Below are 18737 nucleotides of genomic sequence, written 5' to 3' on the forward strand. Positions count from 1 at the left end.
GATGTACAGTAGTTGTCTTTGATCCCACGCAGGGGAATAGATGCTCTTTATGGACTCTTCTAATATACTATTTTGATGCAATCTTTTTTTCTATTTCCCTCTTTGGATGTATAAATATGTGTTGGTGCTCTGTTATCTTACTAGTAGTCTGTTTGAGTTTGTCTTTATTTTAAAATATATTTCTTTATGTATTATATCAGGGTGTGTTGTTTTGTGTCTGAGACTGAAATCTGGTGGAATGAATAAGTTTTTTTTCTTACGGCTCACTCTGAAAGGTTTCCTTTGTAGCCACTGCTTAACTGTGAGTCCCAAGATTTAAGCCTGGAGATTTTGGCAGCAGATGGTGGAGTTTAGAGGCTGAGTGACAGAAAGAAAGAGGAAATGTTAGCTTGGTTCATGTTAGTCGGATTTTCCACACAAACCTGTCATAAGAAGTAATGCTAGTTGCTCGGCTTTAGGTTGGTACAGCACCACAAGGTTGTACCATTATTAGGTTGTACCATTATGAGGTTGTAGCACCATGAGGTTGTAGCACCATGAAGTTGTAGCACCATGAGGCTTTAGCACCATGATGTTGTACCACCATAAGGTTGTAGCATCATGGGGTTGTAGCACCATGAGGTTGTAGCAACATGAGGTTGTAACATCATGGGGTTGTACCACCATGCGGTTGTAGCACCATGAGGTTGTAGCACCATGAGGTTATAGCATCCTGGGGTTGTTACTCTATGAGGTAATAGAACAATGAGGTTGTAGCACCATGAGGCTGATATCAGTGTTTTAGAATTAATTGTCAATTAATGAACGGTCTATCACATCCATGTAGCACCATGAGGTTGTACCACCATGAGGTAGTAGCACCATGAGGTTATAGCATCATGGGGTTGTTAATCTATGAGGTCATAGCACCATGAGGTTGTAGCACCATGAGGCTGATATCACTGTTTTAGAATGAATTGTCAACTAATGAACGGTCTATCACATCCATGTAGCACCATGAGGTTGTACCACCATGAGGTTGTAGCAGTAGTTGTCTTTGATCCCACGCAGGGGAATAGATGCTCTTTATGAACTCTTCTAATATACTATTTTTATGCAATCTTTTTTTCTATTTCCCTCTTTGGATGTATAAATATGTTTTGGTGGTCTGTTATCTTACTAGTAGTCTGTTTTAGTTTGCCTTTATTTTAAAATGTATTTCTTTATGTATTATATCAGGGTGTGTTGTTTTGTGTCTGAGACTGAAATCTGGTGAAATGAAAAAGGTTTTTTTTTTACGGCTCACTCTGAAAGGTTTCCTTTGTAGCCACTGCTTAACTGTGAGTCCCAAGATTTAAGCCTGGAGATTTTGGCAGCAGATAGTGGAGTTTAGAGGCCGAGTGACAGAAAGAAAGAGGAAATGTTAGTTTGGTTCATGTTAGTCGGATTTTCCACACAAACTTGTCATAAGAAGTAATGCTAGTTGCTTGGCTTTAGGTTGGTACAGCACCACAAGGTTGTACCATTATTAGGTTGTACCATTATGAGGTTGTAGCACCATGATGTTGTAGCACCATTAGGTTGTAGCACCATGAGGCTTTAGCACCAAGAGGCTGTAGCACCATGAGGCTTCAGCACCAAGAGGCTGTAGCACCATGAGGCTTCAGCACCAAGAGGCTGTAGCACCATGAGGCTTCAGCACCATATTGTTGTAGCACCATGAGGTTGTAGCACCATGATGTTGTAGCACCATGAGGTTGTAGTATCATGGGGTTGTAGCATCATGGGGTTGTTACTCTATGAGGTCGTAGCACCATGAGGTTGTAGCATCATGGGGTTGTTACTCTATGAGGTCGTAGCACCTTGAGGTTGTAGCACCATGAGGCTGTAGCACCATGAGGCTGTTGCACCATGAGGCTTTAGCACCATATTGTTGTACCACCATGAGGTTGTAGCACAATGAGGTTGTAGCATCATGGGGTTGTAGCACCATGAGGTTGTAGCACCATGAGGTTGTAGCATCATGGGGTTGTTACTCTATGAGGTCGTAGCACCATGAGGTTGTAGCATCATGGGGTTGTTACTCTATGAGGTCGTAGCACCATGAGGTTGTAGCACCATGAGGCTGTAGCACCATGAGGCTGTTGCACCATGAGGCTTTAGCACCATATTGTTGTAGCACCATGAGGTTGTAGCACCATGATGTTATAGCATCATGGGGTTGTACCACCATGAGGTTGTAGCACCATGAGGTTGTAGCATCATGGGGTTGTAGCACCATGAGGTTGTAGCACCATGAGGTTGTAGCATCATGGGGTTGTTACTCTGAGGTCTTAGCACCAAGAGGTTGTAGCATCATGGGGTTGTTACTCTATGAGGTCGTAGCACCATGAGGTTGTAGCACCATGAGGTTGTAGCATCATGGGGTTGTTACTCTATGAGGTCGTAGCACCATGAGGTTGTAGCATCATGGGGTTGTTACTCTATGAGGTCGTAGCACCATGAGGTTGTAGCACCATGAGGCTGTAGCACCATGAGGCTGTTGCACCAGGATGCTTTAGCACCATATTGTTGTAGCACCATGAGGTTGTAGCACCATGATGTTATAGCATCATGGGGTTGTACCACCATGAGGTTGTAGCACCATGAGGTTGTAGCATCATGGGGTTGTAGCACCATGAGGTTGTAGCATCATGGGGTTGTTACTCTATGAGGCTGATATCAGTGTTTTAGAATGAATTGTCAACTAATGAACGGTCTATCACATCCATATAAATTGTGTATTAGGACCATTGTAGGACATTAAAGCCATACATATACAAGAAAATATTTTATTGTACAATATTAAAAGGTCATACATTTGCAACAATAAGTATACAAAAATGAAGTGTGGACAATGTAATCAAATGAATTTATTTTACAATTGGATGTAGTCATGAGGTAATGTTGGTGAGAATCTCATGTTTGAACTTGTGAATGTAGATGCACATCGCAGAACACAGCATTTATTGGCAGATGATGGATCTGGCAGGCGGAGGCTGATGGCAAAGATGGGAACGCTGGTCTGCAGGATGTAGCAAAAGAAAAGCTGATGTGTGATGGGGGTTGGATGTCTGGCCAGTGTGCAGGGGAATGATCAGAGCAGAGAACTACGTCTGAAAGTGAAATGGAATTTAAAAGTCACAAATAAATCAATTGATTGTATGTGGGGTCATTCTTTTTCCTACATAGTTTTAAGTTTTTGTCATTTAGCATTACGTTTCTGAGCAGAGAAACATTGTGAATAGTAATAATAATGGTGAATTTCAAATGTCAAATATTTATTCCATATTTTCAAGGTCGGAGGGGTTTTCTCCTTCCGTTTAAGCTACACAAGACATTAGTCATGACTTTTGCCCGGGACTGAGATGTAGTGTACAGTATATCATGTGGAGCTACTAAACATATTATAGTAGTAGGTTCTATCGAGTGACAGAACATGTTCTACTACACTAGAACTGTTTTTGTCTGGGTGATCTGCTGACCTCTCCTGTGTTGTGTTGAGCAGTGACATGTAATATTCATATATATATGTATATTGAGCTGTGAAGCTCAAAATGCTGTGGCCATTTGCTGTTCATTTAATGCCTCCAATGCACTCTACACCCTCTTGGATGAGATGGCCAGCTGGCAACATTATTTAAACCTCCATTCATTTCACGGGGCTGACGTTTTATTACCACTTCAATTTGAGTTCAACTTCAGAATAAGATACAGGAGAGAGAAGTGCAGGTGCAAGAACAATGATGCACAAACCTTGCTATAGTCATCAATAATTGATGTTGCATTGTGTAAAAATCTCATTTATTTTTCATTTTCGGTTGGCACTTAGCAGAGTGGGCCAGTTGTCACAGCGCGACAGTGCCAGGAGCGAGCCAGGAGCGAGCCAGGGGACGGGCTGAGGCGGACGGGGCAGCTTGCCTATACCCTCGGTTTGAAGTGCCAACACAGAGTGTCACATTAAATTGTATGCTCCAGTGTGTTGTGCCTTAGTATTGTTTATTCATTGCATCTTACTGAATCTTCACGCACGGTTTGAGTTGTCACTCTGTATAAATATAGAAAAGCATCTCTGTGAGGCTTTAATGAGAAACAGAGTCTGTGTGTACTGTCACATTGTACTGTTACTCTCATACATCTGGCCAAGTCTCAGGCTCTTCTTTGACACCGCAGGACCTGGAAGCAAATTTCACTTGTAAATCACACTGGATGTTTAATTGCATTGTACTAGAACATCGTGAAACAGAACACGGTACACCATCAACTCTCAAATGGAACGCTCTGTGCTTTCTTTTCAGAAATTATAAGTGAAGTGAGTAAATACCTGGCAAAGAACCACCTGTTCCCGTGTTGGAATTTTATTCCCCAGTTCCCCACGTTTTAGAATAAAGCTAACAGTTTGATTTCAAACAAAAAGTCCGCTGTTAATGTGATTCTCCTCACAGCCTCCTGTCAGGTGTTATCCAACGATCACCAGGATAAATGGGAGTCATCACTCGAACTGACTCCACCTTATATAGAATGTCTCTATGCTGTCGCTGCAGCGTATGCCCCTCTGCTCCACCACCGTCGCATTGCTCACATGATCAAGTCCTCGTCACACCGCTAAAGTTGTTACAGTTGACTTATACACTGCATTGATGTCAATGACTGATAGCGCCAACCACCAAGAGCCTTTAGATTATAAAAAGAAAATGAGTGGGAATCTTTGAAAATTGGAAAGCGGATTCAAGTCTAAATCTAGCTGTCACAGATTTTACATTTCAACATGAATATATATGTATATATTTATACAATATATTAATATAAATATAAGCGATAATTTCCCCCTTGTCATTTGAACAAATATTCAAATTTCAAATAAAGTGACATCACTGAAAATATTTTATTTGAGGAATCTGTCACTTGAGCTCCATTAAACATCCACATCAGCCTGACTTTAGCTCTGGGCTCGCCGTGGTGTGGAGTTAGCATGTTCTCCCCGAGTCTGGGTGGGTTCTCTCCGGGGTCTCCGGCTTTTAGGGCCTCCACATTGATCATAGGTGTGAATGTGTGCGTTGTTGTGATTTGACTGGTCTGGCCGGGCTGCGAACCCGTGACCTCTGGTGTGGAAGTCCAATGCACTAGCCACGAGGCCAAAACCGCTGAGTTGCAGTGACCACCCGCCAGCACGTCTCATGCCGTGTCGATGAGTGACGGTTACAAACTGCACTCACAGTGTTGTGTGGTGCGGTCCGCACCATTTTTTGGTTTTTCGGGCTGAGCCGAAAACCCAGATTTTTATTCGCCACCGACAGCTAGCGGACCGTAAGGAAATATTCGCTGATTTTAACAAAACGTCTATTGCTGTAGAATTGCTTATTGCCCCTTTAAGTGGTATCGCAATATACAGTAGTAGACTGATCTGATAGGGTTCAAAGTAGCATGTTGACGCTGCACAACGCCCAGAGTAACCTCCCCTTTTATTCATCCTTGCTTACACTCTTGGTTGTGTGTCTGTCTGAGTGCACCTCAGTGGTTGTGCCTTGCGATGATGCCCTCCCCTGGGTCTCTGATTGTCAATGAGATAAACCCTTATGGAGTGTGTGTGTGTGTGTGTGTGTGGGGGGGGGGGGTCCTTCATCTCTCTCGCTCCCTCTCCATCTCAACAGTTATAAACAGTGAAGTCATACCTTCCAAAGGCCTGTTTTTGTGCATTCTGCGATGATGTCATCGGCAGCCAATCAACACGTAGGGCTGCTCGAGGTAGCGTGTGTGTGTGTGTGTGTGTGTGTGTGTGTGCGGGGGGGGGGCCACTGGGAAAAGCACACTTGCTCGGTTATTATCTGCTTCCTCTGATACACACAGTGATGTCATGCAGACAACGGAGATATTCTATACACGCTATGAGATGTGCCATATGGAAATGACAGGCCTTCATTGGAGATCATGTGCTCACAAATAATCCATTATTGTGCATAATATTTGACAGGGTGACTGTAGTGTTCTGATGAAGTGGTTAATGTGTGCTCTGGCTCCAGGTTTTTGGAAACACAGCTCCCTGGTATGTGTCGATTTATATCTAATTGTGAATCTGCAAGTGTTTGAATCCATTAAACTCATATTCACAATTATGTCTAATTAAAAGATAAAGATCTTCTGTCTAATACAGAACCTCTGACAACCTCTTGCCTTTTTTTATATTGTCCTTGGCTCAAGGTGACAGTGGAGGCTTTTCATTCCATGTTGCATTTCTTAATATGCAAAGAATAGCTCTTATAGCGCCACTGGCTATTCTTGTGAAAAAAATTTAAAGAAAACAACATGGTGACCTTTACACAGTGGAGGTCATTTCGTATAGTGTATGGTTGAATCCATGGTAATATTTATATAATAACAGCAACACTGCTCTTTTGACAGTTGAATCAATGAAATTGTGAGGGAACAAGCAGTCAAGCATGAGGAATCACAGGTAGATTTCAAAAAGGAAGAGGTTTTATTTACCCAAAAAGAATCGAATTAATCATATTACAAAAAGAAGAAGTCCTGTGCCCATAAAAGAGGTCAACTTAACTGAAATGAACTAAGGCTAATAACACACCAAACACAACATACAACCGTCCTGCTAAAGAAGCAGGACAAAGGGGACATATATAGTGTCTGGTCAGACCAGGTCAGAACATTACTAATTAAACTACAAACAAAAAACAACACAAAATCCTTACTCAAAAAAGGATGTTAACGTCATCATATTATGTAAATCATATTGTGTAAATCAGGAAAGAAACAAACATTTTCAACAAAGGGAACTCCCCCATGAATTGGCGAGGAGTGGTAGGGTCCAATTTGGCCACCTCCCCTATAAAAGCACTCTTGCTCCATGTGTCACCCTTTCGCCTGCAGACTGCAAGGAACCATTTCCAGGAGTGTGGAACCTCGGACCCTGGTGAGCTCAAAGAAAGAAAGAATAGTTTAGAAGAGATAAACTGTACAAAAGTAACTTATTGTGTGCACTACAAAAGATACATTGTTACTGTCAAACTAAATAAATAAAGTATGTGTATGTGAAACAAACCCGTATCCTGTAAATTATTTGCATTTAACTAAATGTTTGAAACAAAAGCATGTGTGTATAATGTGTCAAATAAATTATTTGAACCAGCTTAATTCAAAATAACTGCCTGAGTGAAAGAAAATAAAGTGGGTGAAAGAGGTTGTGAGAAATGAGTATTGTTTTTTGAAATATGTCCAGTTTCCAAAGCCTCAATGTAACTTTTATGTCCAAAATATATATATATACGTATGTTCGGGAATTTAAATGGAAAACATGTTCAGTGTTTTTACTGACCAGAGGTCACTTTCTCATGTTGTGCTACATTAAGAAAAAACACTGATGTAATGAACATCTTTTGGGTCTGTCATATCCCCCCCCATCATTTCTGTTCATGTTGGCCACTTTGAAACGTGTGCAAGACCGAACTGATAATCCTTACAACAGTTTGAACAGTCTGCTCGTGTCTTTTATTTCTCTCATTTCACTGGAAATATTGATGTTTATAAGTTAAAATGTCTAGGAGGAGTTGTTGACTCCTGCGGCAATGCAAATTCATCCGGCAGTTTGGGACCAACTAGGTTTACAGTGGCGATGTTTTTTAATAAGGACAGGATATAATTCTTCAGTTTGGTTCGTGGTGTCTTACGCTCAACCATCTCCACACGCGTTGGATGGTTGTAGCAGGGAACAAAAGTTGCCCACGCTGACCATAGAGATAGCATATCTGATGCTATGTTTTTAATATTGATATCAACATCATGCAGTTAGGGCGGGAACAGGCAAGACAAGGAAAACTAACAGCCTACGTGCAGGTGTACTGAGAAGAACTGGTCTCGGCAAACATTGGGCCTCATTGGGCGTCACGCACACTGAAATCTGCTCCAGGGGCTCATCTTTTACTCAGCATTGGTAATTAAAAAGGAGTAAGGATATGCGCTTAAACTGGGTTGGCTGTAGATACAGCGGGTTGTGTCCATTAACAAAAACGTGCGTGCTTTTCGATCCCTGGCTCCTCCTGTCCGCATGCTAAAGTGTCCTTGGGTGTTTTTTGCTTTACACTGTCGTCGGCAGCCCTGCAGATCTGACCCCTGCCCTCTGATTCCCCAGGTGCCCACGGAGTGCGAGAGGAGCCCCAGTTTGTCACGTCGCGTGCAGGAGAGAACGTCATCCTGGGATGCGACGTGTCCCACCCCCTGAACGGCCAGCCCTATGTGGTGGAGTGGTTCAAGTATGGAATGCCCATCCCCTTCTTCATCAACTTCCGCTTCTACCCTCCTCACGTGGACCCAGAGTATGCTGGTAAGATGGTGACCGCCGTCACACTGAGATTTTACAAAGGAACCTGCTGCCCGACTGAAAAGCAGCTCTCTCTGGTTGGCAGCTGGCGGTGTTGGTTGAGGTTAGAAGTGTGTAACCACACCAGTGATGCTGCAGTATTCTGCAGAGCCCATTAGTACACCGCCTCCGTACGCAGTTGGATAGCAACGAATCATGTGACGTCTGTTGAGCGATGTGACAAAAGTCAACAGACGTGAGCAGAAAATTTGATTTAAAAGAACTGAGTTGCAGCAAACCTGCAGTTTTCTTGAAGTTAGTTCCAGATCTGTGGAGCATAGAAACTGAACGCTGCCTCTCCATGTTTAGTTCTTACTCTGGGGACAGAGAGCAGACCTGTCTCAGACGACATGAGACGTCTGGATGAGCAGAACATCAGAAACATATTTTGGCCCTAAGCTGTTCAGTGCTTTGTAAACCAACAGTAGTAATTTGAAGTCAATTCTTTGACAAACAGGAAGCCAGTGTAAAGACCTGAAGATTGGAGTGATATGATCTGCTCTTTTGGTCTTAGTGAGGACTTGAGCAGCGGCGTTCTGAATTAACTGCAGCTGTCTGATTGACTTTTTACGGGAGACCTGTGAGGACACTGTTACAGTAGTCGAGCCTGCTGAAGATGAATGCATGGACAAGTCCTTTAATCCTTGATATATTCTTTAGGTGATAAAAGGCTGACTTAGTAATCGGTTTAATGTGGCTGTTGAAGTTCAGGTCTGAGTCCATGACCACACCCAGATTTCCGGCTTGGTTTGTGGTCTTCAACATCACCGTCTGAAGCTGGGTGCTAACTTGAAAAACAATTCCACCTGTTTTCTACTTCCACCTCAGATTATTTTTGTGTTGTGTTGAGTGTGAAGTTTTTGCTGGGCAGGTGAGAGGGGTTCTCCCCTTGCCCGCTTTGGAGTTTGGTGGGAAATTGGCCACTGCATTGGTCTGAATCTTGCAAAGACACTTTGCATCATGCTTGGCTTTGTGAGATGAGACCCAATGTGCTAACAGAGAACAAATATGTATTTTTTTCTTCATTTCAAACATGATCTCTACCGCTCTGTCTTCCAGGGTAAACTGCTAGAGACAAATGCAATACTGTGGCTGTAGTCTTCTCTGCTACACTAAAAAACGAGCTGAGCGCTTCGTGTCCTGTGTGGCGTCACCCACCTGCACTACGCGTCTTCAGAACGGTGTAAATGAGGTTGGACAGTTCGCTCCACTCTATCGGTGCCTGCTGTCACTTTAGATGTCGATGTAGATGTGCTGTTGTAGAGCAAGGCAAAGTCGACAGAAAAAGCCATCTCTTTGTCGGTAATGAAAAATTCCCACACACTGCTTCTCAGATGCTTTGGACGACTTTGCTGGCCTTTGTTAAAATGTGGTACAGGTGAGGTTGTCGTAAGAAGATTGGTGGATACTGTGGTCATCATTTTAGCGGTGTGGAGGCTGCTATCACAATATGCTCAGCATTTCAACATATCCATTTTTTTTCCCAATTCAATTTGGGATTTGGTCTTCCGGTTAGTTGTTACTGTATATCCCACTGTGTCAACTTGTGATTGGTAGTTTTCTGTTTTGACACACTGCAGTGCAAATTCGTGATTACATTCACAATGATTATTGAAACAAAGTTAATTTTTATATTTGTCATGCAGATTACCAGCTAACATGACTATAATAGCTTATTGCTGATTTAAAGATAAAATAACAAAGTGTGCCTTGGTCCTGTCCTGCTCCAGGTCTGAATGGTTGTGGTGAAAACATTACACACAAACACACTGTAATCAGACAACTTGATTACTATAAGCTCATTTTATGAACAGCATTTGTATAGGACTGATTCTGTTCTAAGTTTTTTGATCCATATGAGCCATTTGTCACTGTAACCTTGATCACTATAAGCAGTTCCCTCTGTAGATAAAATATTTTGTATTCACAATAGGTTATAATTTGTGGTCAAAGCAGTTTATCCTAATGTGATTTTTTTTTTTTGTCATCAGAATGACGCATACTAATCTCCAGGTCTGTTTGAAAGCCATCTGATTGATCGGCCACCGTCTGCATCAGATACAAAGCTGTCCAATGTCCTTTACACTCCTTATCCCACCTGCCTCCTGCAGCAGGAAGAGAACGGATCGGACAGACAGGACGATCCTGGCAGAGATACAGAATCTTTGTATAATCTTTCTGCATCCTCACACACTTTGTCGTCATTGATTAGATCACTGATCACAAATGCCTGACAGGATATATTGCTGAATTTCAGAAGCTCCTGTCCTGACCAGATTCAAAAGATCAGTAGGATGTGAATGGAATCCTAAGTCCCTGCAGAAGCAAACGCTTTCATCATCAAGTGTGAGACTTATGAACCAAAAGTCAGTATAGTAGACTTGGAAACACTAGACTGCTCTCGACATAATTTACAGCAGTTTGTGATTGTATGCCATTGAATGACGAACAAAATAATTTTAATTTGTAACTTTTTCGCTCAGCTTCAGCAAATTGTTCTCAAATTAACATACCTGATTTCGACTTAAGGGGTTGGGCTTCAGTAATATTTAATTAATTTAGTAAATGAGATGAATAACATAAAATATGAACTAATGATCAAACTTGTATCTGATTCATTCAAACTACAATAACTGTAGTTACTGTAGTTTTTTACTTAACCACATTACAGGTTCCTATGCAGAACTACTGACGGGAAATTTAACTGAAATATAAAGTGACCCTGCTTGGTTGTTTCTATGGAGAAGACAAACAAACAGTCCGCCACGTTCATCGGGTGATGTGTGGCTTTCTCCGAGCTTATTGCCAAGACAACAGAGTTTAATTTGAGCCACTATGGAATTAGCCACAGTTAGTGACAGCTGATGTATCTGAAAAACAATCTGCTGAACAAGACATAAGTCTACAGGAAGAAGCAAACCACTGTGACGTCACCCATTTCTTCGTGAACTGCCGTTTAGAGAGCTCGAGGACACTGCACGACCACCAACACCCACGTCCGGCATCCATTGGACAGTACTATCTGTCAGTCACGCAGTACGCACGTCCCAGTTTATATTGTGCTTTATAGTCTATTTTATTTCACATGAGCCACATTATGCTGAGGTTGAGAACATAAACTCCTCAGGATAATGATTACTGACCCCATTTTCTCATAGACTTCTATAGAAACGTCTTTGTGCAACCAGTGGAGTCACCCTCTGCTGGTCATTCAAGAGAATACAGAATACAGAACGCAATTCACATTAAAGCTGCACGGGTCTGACAATTTGTCCCGCAAGATAATTCATAAATACAAAAAACCCTGAAGACAGCATTGAGTTGTTGACTCAAACTCACAATCGTGGTAAAGGAAACACTCGTAGTTGTTTCCCGTCATGGCTGAGAAGCATCACGGCGACTGTCGAAGCAAAGTAGATGTGGAATGTCACACTTCTGTTGAGAATTGGACAAACTGCTGTGTGCTGCTGTGTAGTGGCTAGAGCCAATCGAAGTACAGTTTTCAAATTGCAACGCTGTGTGTGTGTGTGTGTGTGTGTGTGTGTGTGTGTGTGTGTGTGTGTGTGTGTGTGTGTGTGTGTGTGTGTGTGTGTGTGTGTGTGTGTGTGTGTGTGTGGCTCAGAAGGCAGAGCCACAGGTGGTCATCCCAAACCAAAAGTGTTTCCAGTAAGATCACTAGCTTCTCCAGTCTGCATACTAAAGTGTCCTTAGGGCAAGACACTGAACCCATAGATTACCCATGACATCTTTCCTGGCAGAGAGCGTGGCATAGAAGCGCCGTATGAATGTGTCTGTAAATATGACTTGTAGTGTAAAGTACAGGGGTCTACAAATTAGCAAGGTATGGAATGGTTCGAATTGAGGAAACGATGAACTCAGCCATATACCTGAGATCTGTTCACCATTCAGCACGACAATGAGCTGAAGCAGACAGCTCAGACAAGTGTCTTCAGGAGAAGGCTCTGGTCGTCCTGTCTGTGTGGCCCGGCCAAAGGCCGGAGCTAAACCCCGCAAAGCATGTGTGGAGAAGTGAGCATGGCGGCTCACCGGTGCTTCACATCCAGTCTGAAAGAGCTTGAGAGGATCTGCCAAGAAGAATGGGATAAAGTGCTCAGATCCAGGTGTAGAACGCTCACAGAGGCTTGCCCCAGCTGTGAGCCACAGGGGCTCCTGCAAAGTACTCAATTAGGGGACTGAATGCATTTGCAAAAGCTAAAAATATTTTTTATTTCACTTGGTCTCTTTGGGGTTTTGAGTATCGATTGGTGAAAAATTGTACCCAATGAAATCTACATCACAGTAACGAGTGTAGAGTTTGAATACTCTCTGTAGACAGTAGATCGTTTGTCAGTTTTCTGACGTACAATATACAGTAAGTACTGCATTTACTACATATCAATTATAAACATTTGCCCGGTCTTGAGGGACAAGAGCCTCCATCTCGGCTTTTTAAACCTAATGTTGCTGTCATCAATGGCTTCATTGACACATGACTGATTTTCACTTGCACTGAGGCGATGATTTATTTCTGTAGCCAGGGGAAGACTGACACCAACCTCCCACTGTGGCCAAGGTCACAGGTCATGGTCCACACTGCTGAGATACATAGAGACTTACACTGTTCCCCTTTTAGATGTCGAGGGTTAATGAGTCAAGACAGCCACAGGGGCACGGTTTCCTTGATATCCATCTGCCCTTGGTCACAACAAAGCCGTTGTCTTATTTACAGAGAATAGGAAGGACAAAACAGCTGCGAGAGTAAAGAGGCGGATGGAATATATTAAACATAAAACACTTCCATGAGAAAGTGTAGAGAGGGAGAGACATACGACAGCAATGCAGGAAGAGAGCAATAGAAACCCAAGATGAAACAGGAAATGGAAGAACGATGCACATTGTGCCATGTCCCCAATCATCAAGGAGGACCTCATTGGTCCCGACAGACATTTTCCAAGGGTCATGAATCTGCTTTGCCCTCTGCTCAAAGCTTCGCATCGAGGTGGCAACCCACGGTGACATCACCCTTTTGTTGGGGTTGCTGTTTGAAGCCTTGGGTTCCGTCCGCTGCGTGCCCACCTGCGACCATGCACCGATTGGACAGTACAAGCTGTCAATCACTGTTTCCCTGCTCCGCTACAATCTCTGGTTCACAGTTAAGAGCAGCTGGCCTCCTTGATAAATTCTTATCGGACCAATACAATCAGAAAGTTGTTGTTCCCCTCGCCCCATTGCAGTGGTGGCGTGTCTACCCACAGCTCTTGTTGTCACAGTGGACGGCAGCCGTGAGGAGATGAGCTCTGTGACACACTGCCGACTGCAGGGAGCCGATCGTGGGACAAGAGACATGGGGCTGCACTGACTGACGAGAACAAGGTTGGAAGAACAGCAGGACTCGTCATAATTACTGCGATGATCAAAGTCCTGCTGAGTGACGCTCCGGGGCTCGGCTCCGTTCACTTGTGACATGTTTTGTGTGGGACACAGTTCAGTCGGGGTGGTTATACACTGAACGGAACAGGATTTCAAAAAACAATATCGCAGTACGCAGTATAGTATATTACTATATGTGGTGAGGTGTGGTGAGCCGATATCATCTCATCTCATTCAATCACTTTGATATGTTATATATTTGTGTCAACTTTGACTTAATACTGTAAAATGTATCTAAAAAAACCCAACTGTTTCCTCCTTTCTGTTGTATTGAAAGTAATTTTCTCCCTCATGAAATAATTGTTTTGAATAAGAAGAAACTAAATGTTTAAATGTCAGTGCAGTTTTTGACAGTAACTGATACAGTTAGTGTATTATTTGGTTGTGTTCATTTTTCTTCATTGGCTGATCACTATTATTTACAGTATCACAATGTGAGTAACATGGATAGCGGAGGAATGCACCAGTCACACATACATCTAATCTTGTCAGTTTGAATACAGGAGGTACAAGTTCCTCAATTAAAGAAATAACTGGAGGCATTTAAAAGTAAGATTTACTGTTGTGGGACTCTGCTCTGCTGGATGAACCGGTTGGAAATGATGCTTGTGACTTGCATGAAGTTTGCCCACCCTGGGTTTTGTGTGTGACAATGAAAATTGCTGCGGAGAGCAGTTCGTGAAGAATGGATGAGGCAGAGAGAATGTGAAGTGTTCTTTTAAAAATGTCATCAAAGATCTGAAGTGACTTCAGACACACCTTCAGGCAAGGGTAGCTCTGTCTTCACCATCAACACTGCATTAAACTCTTGTGTGGTATTTCTCTTGCAGGTATGTTTAAGAATGAATCGTTGAATAGAAAACTACTGTCATATGATACGGTGTACCTGCTCCAGAGACTGTTACATCCTCAAACTCATGAGTTGGGTAGAATGTGCTTATAATGGATGGATGGTCATGGAAGTTTGTTCAGACATCAACGTCACCTTCAAGACGAATTGTAAAACGTTTTCATTGAGCACTATCATCAGCTCCAATTGTTTTTTTTAAATGTCCAGAACTTTGGTTTATGACCTAATAGGAACCAGACTCCTGTCGGCCTCACTGGCACTTGGTGTTCAGTGTTAATTATCAAATGTTAGAATGCAACACTGTCATATAAGATAGTGAATATTACAAGTTTATGCATGTTATGCCGTCAGTCCAACTAACTGATGTTAAAGAAATAGATGCGCTCCTGTTAAAATAATTGATTTGCTTGTAAAATGACAATAACAACTGCTTAAACCTACATTTTGATTGATAATAGTATAATTATCCCAAGTTCAATTGTTACATGTTGCTAGGAAGAGTAATCATGACTCTCTAACCTTTTACAGTTAGTACTTGGGGGTCGCGACTCGAGACTTACATGAAGAGGTCACAGAGGCTCCTCCCCAGAGATTTATTTGACCCTGCGAAATAACCCTGCAAATGAATTGAGTGTGATTTAAACCTTGAACTCAGAAATTCCTTTGCAGGGCTGAATAAATAACGTTGTGAACGATTGGACCTAATAGGTCTATTTCATCAAGAGATGACATGTCAGCGCATGGTGTAGTTTTCCTTCCATAAATATGAAGTACCAAAGCTGTGATTTAGGCTCCGCGTGAACTGTAGGCTTCTTCCTCCTCGCTACAGTTTCAAAGAATAATCAACCAAGGCTGGTGATGTCATCATCCGTGCTTCGGTTGTTAAGGGGTCTGCACAAAGATACACTGATATATCTGTGCCACAGGTTTATTTATATCTCATGACAATTCTGGTCACGTCTTAATGCTGAGAAGTGTTAATCTCTTTACTGCTGTGCTAATGACTCCTTTCTTTTAGGAGCGGTCTTCTCCAGTTGAGAAGTCATTAACTAGCAGATCACATGAGGTGATAGATGGTCTGGATTTTAATTTGAAATCACATTATGGTGGATGAAGAGGAATAGTAATGGCGCCCAGTGGAGTTCATTCATATATCTGTTATATATGTTGTATAGCGAAGGTTTAAGGATGAGGCGGATGCTTCTCTATATTGTTTTGGAATGTCAACGGTTTCACACATCAGAGTCTGTGGGAGAACTACTGAACTATGTGTCTCCAGAATAGACCGACACTGTCTAGCTGCTGAAAATGTATTCAGTGAACACTGCAGAAGGCCAACAGAGAACATCGTGGCACTGCGTGGTGTTGTTTGAGATTTTATGTTGTAAGTGAGTAGGATGTGACCTCTGAAGTCCCAGAGCATGGAGGTCATGTCAGCAACTGGCAGCCAATATAATAAACGTCAGTATCACTTCTGCGCTACATAATTTGACATTGTATTTCTGTTTCCTGAATGTAGACAAGAGAGTAGACAGAATTTAACGACACGTCTCGGACACAGTGTCAATGGAGTTTGCATTTTAGCCGTATTTGCTGCAGGGCTACTTAGTGGTAGTACCTATAAAATATTTACTCTCCTGTGGTGCAGGCCACGTTAATGAAGCGCTGTTATCGTGGCTCAAAACTGGGTTCAGAGCCACATGAACAGTCGAGTAATCGGAGTCCGAAACCGAAAATGTATCTCACCGAAAATGACTTGTTCTCGCCAGTTTTCATCAGACGTGTTGTGACCATGTCCCATGATGCATTAAATTATGCAAGACAAAGACATAAGAACTTGTTTTGTTGTTTGTTGCCGTGCATTATTACTGGGCTGCCTCCCTCCAGTGGTCCTGTTCCAGAACCTTGGGAGGAGTGTGACCACCGGGTGTCAGGGCCTTACTCCCAGCCTGAGCTGCCCCCAGACCCTCAAGGAAGGGAACTCGTTCCACAAAGTGGAGAGGGAGGAGAGAGTGAGGGGATTAACGTGGGACAGCCAGGCTTTTATAATGCTGATGTTTAGAGCCAGCGTGTGCTCCCTGAAAGCACTTTGTTTAGCCCTTATTGCCAGTTGCCATCTGTTATGATCTAGTTGCCAGATTGCCCCGGGGGAACACCATCAATCCCCCTCTTTTGATCTGTGAAAGTAAACTGCAGCTATTCCTGACTCTGTCCTCACCAAGTCAAAAGCCCTTATCTGTTCTGACGGACTGTGACTGCCGTGCAACCTTGAGCGCTCTCTGTTGTCATGTTGTCACGTTGGCCACTTCCCACTCCTCAAAGGAAGTAATGACCTGTCCTTGCCCCAGTGCCTCTCCGAAATAGACGGCCGCACATGGAGATGAGGACGTCTCAGCCTCGCTGAGGCTCAAGTGACAGATTCCACTGAACTTACAGCTGCATTCGGTCTCCAGCTCTGATGTTGTGTTGCAGAGCCTCTGTCTAGAAACCGGTCCTATGAGCTGTGATGTTGGCCTGAGACGCTGCACAGTGTGCTCTGTGATCCCTGCATATTTATATCTGAACTGCTCAAAGGTTGGTTCTCTCTTTAACATTCATCTGGTGTTTTCTCTTCTCTCTCGTCTTTGTTCATTCACCTCTCACCTGTGTCTCCCTTCCCCTCCTACCCCTCATCAAATTCAACCTGTCTTCAATGTCTCATCTGTCCATCTCACCTCCGTGTCCCTTACCTGCCGACACCCCAACTTCACGTCGCCCTGCCAGGCCGCGCCAGTCTGCACGGCAAGTCCTCCCTGCGGATAGAGAATGTGCGTTCAGACGACCAGGGCTGGTATGAGTGTAAGGTGCTGATGCTGGAACAGCAGTACGACACCTTCCACAATGGCAGCTGGGTGCATCTGACCGTCAATGGTAAGGACCATCCGCCTTTATTACGCAAACTGTTTCTTAAAAACATTAGACTTAAAATGAACAGAAACAGATGTGTGTGGTACATACTGTATGTGGATTCATGTCGTATGGAGCCTTTGAATTGATACAGTTGATGGAAACTATGGGAACGTTTAGAGTCTGATTTTACTGGCATGATTTTAATAATGATGATAATAATTATTAGAGTCACTTACCAACAGTGACTAAAAATTGCACTAAAAAACACTTGTGCATATCACATTTCATTTTCCAATGCACGAGAACATAAAGATAAAGAGAGAAAAAAGTAGTGTAGAAAAATATAAGGCTGAAGCTGTAAAATTTTTTTTCCACACAATAATAATTTAGTAAATTCAAGTACGAACGCCGTTATCAATTGAAATAACATACATTTTGAATTGAACAGGAATATTATAAGGCAACTGAGGAGCCAACAGAATATTAGAGCTTGAATAACTGGAGCCTGACCGATATTTCAGATGATTATCTTAACTGATTTTAGCCTTTTAAATGTGCATTTATGTTACATTTTATGTAAAATAAATGTTTGTTATAAGTTCTATTTATATGGTTGTATTTGTATTTTCAATTTATATATAATTTATGATAAAGTATATGGTTAAGCTAAAATATCAAGCCTCAATTACATGACTTTGTCATAAAGGTTTGATAACGACATCTTAGGAATCATTGACTCTCACAGGAAGACATATTCTTGCCTTCACTTCTTCTACAGCAGCTCAAGCATTTATGTAGTCACTTCATCAGGCAGCATACGACGGCGCCAGTTGCTGTGGTAACAGACACACCCCCTAGACCCCACCCCCTCCTCGCGGTCACGGCACATTAGCTCAGTTTCCTCTGCGCTGCTCTCGTTCTGTTTGACTCCTCCTCACCTCTCCTCTGTCCCAGAGGGCCTCTGGCTGCCTCCGGCTGCCTCCGGCTGCATGTCCGCTGCTCCTCCTTTATTGCCTTGTTGCCACATTAGACGTGAGCCGCAGCACTTTTATCAGTTGGAGTAAGTCAGTCTGTGCAGGACACAGCTGAGTTGCTACTTCTGTCAAAATGTTGTGATCGGGAATGTGCTTAATATAGTTTGTCAGTAGCGAAACCTCGGTATGACAAAATGCTCAATCTGTG

At 42.8% G+C, this 18737-nt stretch overlaps 1 protein-coding gene across 2 annotated transcripts in view; it reads left to right on the plus strand.

Moving 5' to 3' along the window:
* Positions 1-18737, plus strand: part of igsf9bb (immunoglobulin superfamily, member 9Bb) — an 89718-nt gene that overhangs the window by 16089 nt on the left and 54892 nt on the right. Inside the window, exons 1-3 of one of the 2 annotated variants that reach the window (XM_035626763.2) lie at positions 6438-6943; positions 8159-8350; positions 17430-17576. In XM_035626763.2, coding sequence (XP_035482656.1) covers positions 6814-6943; positions 8159-8350; positions 17430-17576 — 469 coding nt within the window. In that variant the 5' untranslated portion in view covers positions 6438-6813. Of the gene's footprint in view, positions 1-6437; positions 6944-8158; positions 8351-17429; positions 17577-18737 lie in introns of those variants that run through there. The other variant, XM_035626764.2, reaches the window with a different exon arrangement.

The sequence above is a fragment of the Scophthalmus maximus genome, chromosome 2, assembly GCF_022379125.1.
Source record: "Scophthalmus maximus strain ysfricsl-2021 chromosome 2, ASM2237912v1, whole genome shotgun sequence".
Lineage (NCBI taxonomy): Eukaryota > Metazoa > Chordata > Actinopteri > Pleuronectiformes > Scophthalmidae > Scophthalmus > Scophthalmus maximus.